The 12,107-nt window shown below is 35.5% G+C and overlaps 1 protein-coding gene across 1 annotated transcript in view; it reads right to left on the bottom strand.

Moving 5' to 3' along the window:
• Window positions 1-359: 359 nt before the first annotated feature.
• The window catches only part of SLC16A7 (solute carrier family 16 member 7), an 83,343-nt gene continuing 71,595 nt past the window's right edge, over window positions 360-12,107 (bottom strand). The window contains exons 3-5 of the mRNA XM_065636224.1: window positions 11,396-11,539; window positions 8,989-9,801; window positions 360-6,536 (exon numbers count right to left, since the gene is read on the bottom strand). Coding sequence (XP_065492296.1) covers window positions 6,265-6,536; window positions 8,989-9,801; window positions 11,396-11,539 — 1,229 coding nt within the window. The 3' untranslated portion in view covers window positions 360-6,264. The remainder of the gene's footprint in view (window positions 6,537-8,988; window positions 9,802-11,395; window positions 11,540-12,107) is intronic.

Genomic DNA, 12,107 nt, shown 5'->3' with positions numbered 1-12,107 from the left:
TTACAGTCTAACAACAATGAAAATTCTCAGTGATCTTATGCCACTTTGAACACAATCATGGTTGAAATACCAGTGTTATATAATATTGCAGTTTTCTGAATGAATTCCCAACATAAATAAAACCAGTGGAAATGGAAAAACTATAAAATATTACTCTTGTAGAAAACCTTTACATTTTTTTGTCATTTGCTGAAATCTTTTATCTGCTTACAAATATGTTTTATTTATCAGGCACAGTATATAACTTACTCTAAGACATTATATATATTTTATATATACATAAATATATATAATATATATAAATTAGAGTTTTATATATAGGGGAATAAATATACACACACATATGCATATATATTCCCTTGTATATAAATCTATATATACATTCCCAAAAGACATAAACCATTTTCTCTGGAAAATGCTGAATTCCAGCTGAATAAAGGCCGGAAAGAAAATAGATAATTTCCTTTGGGGTTAAACAGATTTGTTTGGATATTTATTTAAATATATCCACTATATTTTATAATCTACATTCAGAGTTAATGTTTGATTTTTTTTTATTTACATAGGCTATTAAAATGATACATATTGTGTGTTAATTCAGCGACTGATTCATTCGGAATATTATGCAAGCATAGCTTGATTGCCAGTTGCCACAAATCCTGCATTTGCTATGTTATGTGTGATACTCCTGAGATCTGATATGGAGAAAATAAGGCTGAAGCCTCCATTGAAGCCCCATTACCTCCAATGTCTGAAAAAGCTTTTTGACTTTGAAAGGGATTTTTATGTTGGCTTCATTGGACTTCATACTAGATTCTAGAAGGGAAGAATAGTTTGCATAATAAAAAGAAGAGTATCTTTGAAGAAACAATCACCTCTGTCTTTGTAAAGAGCATATGAAGAACAATCATTATTCCTTGGCCCCAGTCCAACATTTTGTGACCATCTCCCTCAAATGCCCCACAAAAGGGAAAGCAAGCTAAAATTCTGTATTATTTCTAAACCAAAGAAACTTTTTTTTTTTCAGGGATGCAAAATGTGTTGTGTAATACTTTTTAAAACTGCTTGGATGTATTAACTATATAATGTTTCCATTTAGTTACTTTCACTAACTGGGAAATGGAAAGGAAAAAAAAAAAAAAAAGGAGAGCCAGCATCTCCCAAAAAAGGCAGTAGACTTTGGATATCTACAGGATACATTGAGTTTTTATGCCAGTTCAGTGATGTAAAAACTACACAAGTATGGTTAAATCTTTAGGTTTAATAAAGCTATGCCAATTGAAACAGAATTTGGTCATAAATATGTACTGCCTTAAAAATAGAACTGTAAGTAGCTTAAAATATTTGGGAGACTTTCTAATCATCTGTACAGGTTTTATCATTATGCTTTTTGTTAACTATATTCTTCTTGGGTCATGCAAGTCTGCAAACTTCAATTAAGAGGTAGATTATGAGAAAAATTTGAACTGCAAAACAACATGCAAATGATGTTGAAATTACATAGCAATGCTTACGCAAATTGTGATCAAAAAGGTGATAAAACATGCAAACACTTTCAATATATATGCAAAAATATCGGAAAAGCACCCACACTCAAAAAAATCCAGAGCGCCTTGTTAAAATTGATATGTCATCTCAGAAAATAATTATTTAAAAATTCCCTTTATATTCCTCTCTTTTAGTAGAAAAATAGTAATCTATAGAGAAACTAACAAAAGTTGCCTTGATTCAATTTTGTTATAGGTAAGATTGTCAGTATCAGTTACAGCATGTTCATCCATAAAAGTGGTCGGTGGCTTTGTTTAGTGAAATCCTGATGGCTTCCCCAAATCTTGGTGTATGTGGTATCTGAAGTTTATTATGTATCTGAATAATACCTCCCCACTGATACTCACAACCATCTAGACCTGAAAGTAGCAAGTGAAAAATGTTGCTTAGGAAACAAGGAAGCATTTAAGAAAAGTCACTACGTGCCAGGCCCAACTTCTTTGTGTTACATCAAAATGGAGAACAGGGTGTGGGTGGGGAACATTCAAGAGGAATAGGACTTGTTTGGGAGGAACAGTTATGTAAATACTGAAAAATGTTTTTTAGGCACACTGGATGCTGACATACAAAAAGACCAATAAAACGTGGATTTTGAATCATGATGTCTGTGAAATTGCTGCCATTCACTTCAGCAATAACTTGAACTTCCCCTCACACGGACAGCATCATTTTAAAAAAACCAATCTATTTGAAGATAAAATAAGACTTTCCCTAGGTCTGTCAAAACAGTTCATATATCACACTCCTGAAATGAAGGGATTGTAGTCTGACTACTTATGTTACAGGAATTCATATAAAAAGATGGTTTTGTGATTTTAAAGGAAATACAGGACTGGCAACAGTTGCAATCACAGTTCGACGCGGAGAGGTGGGAGGGGTGAACCTTTGATATGTTCTTGACAAAGTACTGAGAATTACTGGTGAGAAGTCTTCCTCTGGAGTTGGAAAAGGCAATACGGAAGAAACCTGCAGCTACTAGAGAGTATGACATCAAAAAACTGTAAAGAGATAAAAGTATGTATACTCTTAAACTACTTGAAATTTAACTTTGACATTAAATAGGAAAAATATTATTTAAATTATCCCCTTTCCTACTAATTTTTAAATTTTGGCATTATTTTTCTTCACTGATCAAATAAGAGCAAGATGATAATTCTGACAGAGACATGAAGAGGATGAAGTATACATAAGTATAAATGAGATTAAGATCAGTCAAGGATTTGCTTTCAATGACTGACAGAGACTACAGACTCCACAGTGCATAACAGATTCACATGGTATGTCCTGACGTTTGAGAGCACATTTCTTCACTGTAGGACAGGGGCATCTCTTAGTCCTGACCCTGCAGTGCTCCAGACTGGGGGAGAGATAATTAAAAGAAACCAGGAGGATTTAGAGAGATGGTATATACTCAGGTCTTATCTTGAAAGCAAAAATCTGATGATGAAATGATTTGCAGTATAAATTGCAGCTCATTGCAAGTAAGAGTGATATTCAGGGGTTTGAAGGCAAGTTACACTAATTTTGCTACTCTGCTGCTCAGTATAGAATTGATTCAAGGCAATTTATTATTATTATTACTCTTAGAATTAAGAGCTACATATTCAAGACAATTGCCCATTTAAGACCTGTTATTTGGAAGACACGTTTTTTTTTTAATTCCAGGCTGTTTTTGCATAGATATGGTTCCAATTTTCTTCATTCATCTCTGGATTTTAACTTTAATTTTCAGTGATATCAGAGTATTCAGATGGTTTTTATTCTGTTGCTAGTATTAAGAGTAATGAAAGAGGTGTAAGGGAATGTTTCACTTGACTCAGTTCCCACTTTATATTGCTCCAGTTGTCTGCTCCATCATTTTACCTGATGGGATTAAAAACTGCACACTGGTGAGTGGTGGTAAAGCAGGTCTTTCATTCCTGTTATTTATTAACATAATTGACCAGAGATGAAAGAGAAGTATCTCTGCAGAGGATGATGTTTATATAAATTTTTATTTCCTCTGAGATAGTAACATAATTTTTGTTGCTGTTGGTCAAGTGTGTCTATGGCTCAAGGAACCTTATTTTTCCCTTATTTCCTATGCCATGTTGTGTCACATTCTGTGATCCCACATAAATAGATAAGTTGCTTGTGTGTTTCCTGAGAACTTTTTTCTATCATCTTTTTTTGAGTCCTTTATTTACTTGGCAGAAACTTTTAAGAGACTTAAGTCAAAAGTTTACACTAGTTGTCTTCTACCCTGAAATCTTAATCAAACTTTTTTGCGAAGAGATAATAAGCACCTAGAATTTTGCCTCAGTTATTTTGGTTCAACCTCTATATTCATCTCTTTTCAGATAATCTCTGCCTTTCTACCACTTGCTGTCAAGAGCAGAGTGATGTTCCTGATGACTACTCTTTAGCTAAAATTTCAGTTCATCTTTCCCAATGCAGTATTTATAAATGATATTCCTTACTGTATGAAAGCTGAGTGTCGATGAAACTCTTCATTACTTTTTGGCTCTGGGCACATAGGGCCTTCACAGATCCTGGAATTTACCCTGTATATCTGTACAGCCAAAACCAGAGCACTATTTTTACCTCATGGGGTGCTGTCAGGGCTATGGTTTGGAAGGAGGCACTATGTTTTTATTTCTTCTCTGAAGCTGGGGGCTGGGAGAGGAACTCTAATTTTATGGGGACTAAATCATTCTCCTTTACACAGTTCACTGCTCAGATCTGAGCATGTAACCCATATTTTCTCCCAAAACTCTGAAAAGCACATATTTTGTTGCTGATGCACCTATAAAATTACAGGACTTGTAGAAGGTATTTGGTTTTCCTGTATATCATCAGCTAAAAAGTAGGTATTAATTTCTGTACCATGCTGTGAGTAGATTCATGATGCTTCTCCCCTAAAACTGTGCTGACATAATGAAAAAGTTCAGTATTACTGTGGAAGTTCATAATATATAAGATGACAACCCAGCAGAACAGAAGCAAAACTTTTAGAAGAATGAAAATATTATATTGGACACTACTCTTAAGGAATGGCTTTCCTAAAAGCACTGACATATATGCTAGATTTTACTATTATTGTTTTTTCTTTTGTTTTTGGCACTTCAATGTGTGTTTAACACATCTTGTTGTCAGTATAATATATTTGCAACTTTTTCAGATTTAAAAGAGGGCTAAAATGAATGATATGCTTTTCCCTGAATTGAATCTATGTGTGTCCTGTATAAACAGTGCATAAATGTTTTATGAATCAGACCCTTAATTTTCACAATTTTTGAGGCGTTTATATGCACCTCTCCCAAACAAATAGCTCCTTTCCTCACCTACAAATAGAACAGAAATATTGTCACTTAATACCTTCAGAAGCTTGCACTTTTTGTTTTCAAGTCCAATGCTAAATAACTTCTGTGAAGTAAAATCGTAGATTCATGTTTTCTTTTGCCTAAAGGAAGAGAAACAATTGTGTACATTCTAATTGATACAAATATCAGTGTGAAATTGTAGACACAAGACCAAATATCTGGCACAAAAATGATATGCTAATACAAGGCTTCCACACTGGCACTGTTGTGTGTGCCTTGCAGCAATTTTGCTCAAACTGGCATTAATAAAAAGAAGTAACTTTTCACTAAATACATGAGAAAGGGAGGAGAGAACTGGTATGAAGTTACCTGTCTGCAAAGAGCTGAAGTTCGACCTTAACTCTCCTCTCAGTAGACTGTCAAACGACTAGTGACTTGCCAATAAACCCATGCATCTACTCTGAACTCATTGCCATGAAATTGATTCAGGCCACAAAAGCCAAGGCTAAGTATCTTTTTAACATCAGCAAGTTCTGAATCTAGTCCCTTTTGGAAGAAGGCTTCATAGTCCAGCCCAATTCCTTCAGCCATACAGGAATACATAACCAAACAAGCTAATTGCCGCTCTTATTAGCCATGTAAATCTTAGTTTTAAAGGCTTCTATGTACAGGCAGATTTTAGCTTAGTTTGAATTAAGTGAGGTCTGAACGTACTTTGTGTTCAAATGTATATGTTGAAGTACAATGTAGTCAGCTATCACAGGAGGAAACAACTTCTGGAATATATTGTAATTCAGCTGTTTATTGCATTTTAGAGATGATGCCCACCAATTGTTTGTTTTCTAGCCTTAACTTTTACATTCATATTATAATTGTTTATACAGATATAATGTAGCTTTTTGATCTAGTGGGCATACAAAAGAGAAAAAAGTTTTAGTGTGCTTCACCCAGGTGGTTTATCTCTTTCGAAACAGATCTTTGAGCTTATATTCTTTGTAATATTAGTGGTAAGTACAGTTTGGGCAGATTATTTCAACAGACTTTAATAACACTCTAAAGATGAACACAAAGTATCTTCCCAAATAAGAGTAAGAGATGCTTTTGCATTAGATATAATTTTGAAACAAATCTGTTTGACATTGGAAGGCTTTATAGTGTGGTTTACCTGACTCTTGATTGTCCAGAGTCATAGTTTGATAGACTCATTTACATGAAGTCTCTACCTCTGTAATCTCAATTTTGTATCACTGAAATAAATAAACTGTAGATAGTAATTTGAGTCTTGCCACATGGCAAAAATCTGTTCCCATCCAATATTGTGACTGATCATTATTACCACAAAAACCTGGCCTGTGTCTTGAAGACATATTTCTAATGGAAGTCATAAATGTTGCATTCTGAGTTATATTGCAGATTAAATATTGGTTTCTCTTTCTGAAGGATCTTCAACAGCTTTGTCAGCTCTGCTGGCAGCATCTTCATTCTCATTGTTCGTTAATGGTTCTGCTTCCTTCGGGTCAGCATTCTTCTGTTCTTTCTGCTTCTCATCTTCTAGCTTCTTTTCTTTCGCCAAAAGCCTGTAGTTAATGGCATTGCCAATGAACAACCAGATACTGGCCACAATCACAATCACTCCACAGACAAAATACATGTACTGATATTCACCAGTAACATCCACTAACCAACCTGAAATACAAAGACAAGAAGAAAGAAAAAGAGTTTTTAGGATAGAATGTCCGATACAATCCAGATCTTTCCCTAGGAGAAATATCTATATATTGCCTGGTTTTGAAGTTGGAGCAGAAAATCATTTTCAACATGTTCAAATAGTCTAACACATATAGCAGAACTTTAACGAAACCTGTATTAGTCAAGCTAGCAATTGTCATTGGATTCACTGACAATGATAAAATATTGAAGAACAAAGTAAAGCTTAATGCATAATGACAGACAGTTTTTTAGCTCTTTCATTTTCATTCTTTCCTTGTCTTATTGTTTTATTCACCGCCCAATTTTGTTTCCTATTGTTTTGGAGTGACTGTCTGACACTCGTGGAGGCTGCATACAGACAAAAGGATAAAGAGGTATGTGCCTTTTTAGGCTGCTATCACTGTGCATCAGCTGCTGGATTTTCAAATTTTCGTTCCTGTGACTGGTGAAAGAGACAGAAAGGCTTGCCCCTTCAGCTATCACAATCAACTGCTGAGTTTTGAACTCTGAAGCCTGTACCTGAAAATTACATCCACACCTCTGAGATTAATATGGTCATTACAAAGAAAATAAAATAAAACTGCTCTTCCACTTTATGAGCGATTCTTTCTAATTTTTCCCAACTTGCAAATGAACTCTATGTATTCAACTATTTAGCTCTGAACTCTGCTACATTGTCATCGAAATTCACAGGGTAACCTGCGCACTTCAATTTAGTATGTATTTAGACGCTTTGACTGGGTTGAAGCCGTAACACCAGTCTATTTACCTCATACACATTCACAAGCCTTCAAGTCATTTTAGTCTTTTCTTTATTTCACAAGCCTAGTATTAGGAAAATCTCAAATAGCACTGCAATTGTATAATTCACCTATCAGTGTAAACAGTATAATTTACTGGGTTTTATTAATAAAAAGTCTGATAAAACTGATGATTAGAAATTAAATTCTGCATTAACAGTATTTCATCATTAAATTGTAAAAGTTATGTAGAAGTCAATGTTGGAATTTAGTTTTTCCATGGATTCATCCCCTTTGTTGTCTCTATTTAACAAGATAAAACATTATTCATAAAGTTATAACACAAACACTTGCTTTTCAAAACTTCTGCAAATCTAATATACTGAAAAACAAATAGTTGCATATGCTATTGCTCCAAAAATATTAGATTTAATATCTGTAGAGTTAATATGAGTATTCACTTCAGAACCTGACTGAAAGGGCTGGACTCCAGTGGCCACAGGCTCAGTCCCCCCACTAGGTGGCATAGGAAGAGTCTGTGTGAGAATATATTGTGTTGTGCCATTACCAAAATGAATTTGTGTGTTAAAAGATGAGGGAAATATGGACTATTCTGAGGACTATTAAGCATTTACTTGTACAAATATTATTGTACTGAAGTGAGTGGAATTATTTTGGCATATTTAAAATTTCACTCAACAATGCTATTTTTATAGAAATACTGACAGTAATCCTTAGAAAATGTGATACGTATAAATTGGTTTAGGCACATATAATCTTCCTGACTTTTCTGACGTTGTTTATGTGGGTATAGTGTATATGGGTATAGTCTGGTAATCTCAATATCTTCCTGTTTTCATATCGTTGGGCTTACACTGCAACACGCATACATGCATATATACTTTTAACCAATACTTTTCAATAAGATCTGTTTCTTTAGTCTCTTATATCATCAGAAGCCTTAAAATTATAAAACTTACTAACATCATTACTAAATGCTGACTAAAAAGCTAACAAGCAGAAAAGACTTTAGATAAGACTCTTCCTCATTTTTGGTGTTAGAATCTCAAAAGTTATGAATAGAGTCCAAGCTATACATGTAGGCTCCTTTTTAAGCTCCCCTTACACTCAAAAGAGAGAAGGTGGCACCATCATCATCCTTCAGTCCATGTAGGATGGTTCACATTCTGAATTGCCTTACACATATCTGTTGGCTGCAGAAACAGGCTAAAGGACTGGCTGTGAGCAGGACTACAGTGTGAAATTGTGCCAGGGTGCAATGCTCCATGGCACCAGCTGGAATCCCATCACATGCGTGCCCTGCCGAGGCTATTGAGCCTCTCCCTGCCCTTTCTGGCACCTCCCTCCTGGTTTCTTCTCTCTAGAAGTGTCAGTCCTCTCTTTTTAGGCAAACTAAAGTTGCTATTTAAATTTACATGCATGTTTATCTAGCTGCCATCAGAGAAAATAACTATAAGTCACTCCGTGAGATGTTCACAAGAACTGACCAGTGGATTTCACTAATTCAAGAGAGTAAGAACTGTGTTGGCAAAGAGCAAATTGGAGCTGAATCCTAGTCACAGAGAAAACATTAAACAACATTAAGAACTATGTTTATATTAATTCAATGCTAAATTGCAAGATTATGCTGTAATGTCTGAAAAAAATGGGATAAAAGAGATTCTTACCTCCCAGAGGAGGGCCTATGAGCACAGGGCAACACTCCACAATGGTGACAAGTCCAACTGCACTGGAAAATCTGGCAGCCCCAACAAGGTCCATCAATGTCTCAAAAAGAACGCTGCTAACCATGCCAAATGCAAACCCAAAAAATACAGCATATATCACCAAGCCAGTGTAATTTGTTGCCAGAGGACACAAGACATGACAGACGCCATTGTAAAAGACAGCAAAACTAAAAAAGTACTGAATCTTTGGCCGGATAAACTTGGAGTTTGCTACAAGTCCCATTGAAGGCCTAGCAAACATGTCTACAAAGGCTAAGATAGATAGCAAAAAAGCAGAAGAATATTCATCAATTCCCTTGTGCTTCGCATAAGGAGCCAAGAATACTATTGGAGCAAAGAAACCGATAAACATAATGACATTTCCTGACAAATAGATCAGAAACCCTCTGTGTTTGAAGAGGGACAGATCTAGATATTTATTCATAGTTTGCCAAAAAGACTTCTTGTTGTTTTTGTGCAAGGTAGAATCTCCTGTGCCTTTCTCAGCATCTTTTTTCACAGGAGGGACTGGTTTTGGTCCAACAGGTCTCATAAGTGACCCAGCCACACAGCAGTTCAACAGAAGTCCTCCCAGAATGAGAAAGCTTCCTTTCCAGCCAAAGGCATTAAAGAGGAATTGATTGAGAGGTGCCAATGTGCTCAGAAACACTGGACTTCCAGCCATGGCCAATCCATTAGCAATGGGACGCTTCTTATAGAAATACTTGCCAATCATGGTCAAGGCAGGCTGTAAGTTGAATGCTAAACCCAGACCTAAACAACACAGAAAAAACAGTATTATTGCAGGTCATGCACTAAAAATATATCACATCTATTTTGAGTTATTTTTAAAATTACCAGTATATAATCCAGTGATTTTCAATGAAGATATTATAGAAACAAACTAGCATTAGTGAATGAAATCCAGCTTCATCGCTAATGTGTGTTAATGCCAAGACTATTATCATTCGCTATTCCCCTCTGTAGCACTGCAATAAAAGTCAAAATTCCTTGTGTTTCAGCAAAGATAGAGACAAGGGAATCACAGAGGAATTATGGTATCAGCACCTTGACTCACCATTTTTGTGTTTACTAAGCTATAATATAATTCTTTCTTGGCTCATTTGACAAAAGTTATTAAATGTCACCTCGGCTACAATGAATGCAGTGTGTATTTAAATGCATAAATCTCATTTCTTATTTCCAGCCCTATTTAAGATCAAACTTGTGTACAAAAGTGGACCTTAAAATGGCTAATTATTTTGGTGCACATTTAGCTCCACTTCCTCAAGTATGGAACTCACTGCTAAAGATGGAAGAGTTGTAGAGGACAAGGACTGGAGCAGACCACCCATCCACATCAGCTGAGTGTGTAAACTGAACCTCTAGGCCTTCTTTCTGTATTAAGACATCTAGACAATAACGTCTAATTAGCTATGAATCTGCTGGATGGCACAGGAGGGAAGTTTTCTTCCCTGATAGGCTCATTCCTGGACCATGACTTCGTTCTTTCAGTGGGCCTCAAGTTTAGGATGTAAAAAATAAGAACTTTAAGAAATAATCACTGAACAAAGGACTCCTTCAGTCCCAACATAAAGACAGATGAGCTTGAATATAGGAACAAGTATTATCTCATTCATTTATTACCTGCCAATATTTCACCTTACTTGCCTTGCTTTTTCTGAGAACGTAGTTTAAAAAAAAAAAACCCACCACTTCTGATAAGCAGGTTATTTCATTTACTGGCTTTATAATCACTTCAGTTCATTGCTTTAGGCAATATCCAGGCCTTTTATGATACATGAATAACTTTATTTTGGGATTGACCATGGAGGATTTTAAACAGAAAGCTACTGATCTGAAAGTTGTTATACTTTTCTGTGAGAGCATATGTATGTACAAACCTACAGAAAGCTGGTTCTAGCTTCTGCATTTTTACTAGAATTCTGCTAGCTTCTGTCACCCCATTTGAAGTGCAACATAATTGAAAGAATAAATGTGAAATTCTACACAAATGACTGTAATAAGTGCTGTCACGACTCAATCAGTTTTTATACCATAATTACAGTGCAGTGTGGAACAGTACCTACATACAACACTTATTGAATAAAATCATCAGTTGTTCCTGAAATATCTGAAGAAATAATTTAACATCGTACCAGCTAATTTAAGGGATTAAATAGTTCAGGTAGCTGAAATGAACTGATCTTGCTAGCTTCTCAGTTTGCATTTGTACAATGCCTTGCATACTGGGTTCTTGATCAGTAAGGCTCATTGGTAGAACAGTACTAGAAATAATATGATAGAATAGAATAGAATAGAATAGAATAGAATAGAATAGAATGTATCTTTTAAACAGGACTCTTACCTCCAACAACACCAATACATATGTAAAGTTCCACGACGCTATTGCAGAAAGAGGAAGCAATCATTCCAAATGAACACAGGATACCTCCTGCTATCATCACAGGCCGGCTACCATACTTATTCACCAAAATACTGCTTATTGGACCTGTTGGTAGAAACAAAGTACAACACGTAACAAGTTACTCTATCATACATGTCTTTGTATTTTGGACATGTTGGAATGCTTTCCTTTTCCATCCTGGAAAATGTTTAGCTCTTTCTATACCAATTTGTCTTACAAGTAAACTCTGTGAGTCTGCAGACACATGAGCTTGGATGTAGATATATTGCCTGCATGACAATATAAATATTGATTAGTCATGGAGACTGACCAAAATATTAAAGACATCAGACGAGCAAGAGGGATTGTTACAGTTCACAAGCACTCAATACTGAGATCGGTCAATGAAAGTTTTGAAAGTGCAAGGACTGAAGAATTTCAAGTATGAGACAGATATCAAAAGTCCAACTCACAGAACAGGAGGAATCTCCAGGCAAGCAAACTAATAATTGACCTTAGTACTGTAGCATGTTCTGGACCTCTACTTAAACTACACATAGACTTAAAAATATTGTCAAATCAGAATGTAAGTCTCTGGCCCCTGAGGCTTGTTTTCCCTTATCTCTTCCAGAAAGAAGGGTAGTAAGATGACTATTATGTTGTGTGGGAAAAT

Source organism: Caloenas nicobarica, chromosome 1 (genome assembly GCF_036013445.1).
Source record: "Caloenas nicobarica isolate bCalNic1 chromosome 1, bCalNic1.hap1, whole genome shotgun sequence".
In the NCBI taxonomy this organism is placed as follows: domain Eukaryota; kingdom Metazoa; phylum Chordata; class Aves; order Columbiformes; family Columbidae; genus Caloenas; species Caloenas nicobarica.
The sequence above is the reverse complement of the archived record's forward strand: the minus strand, read 5'-3'. Positions and strand labels throughout refer to the sequence as shown.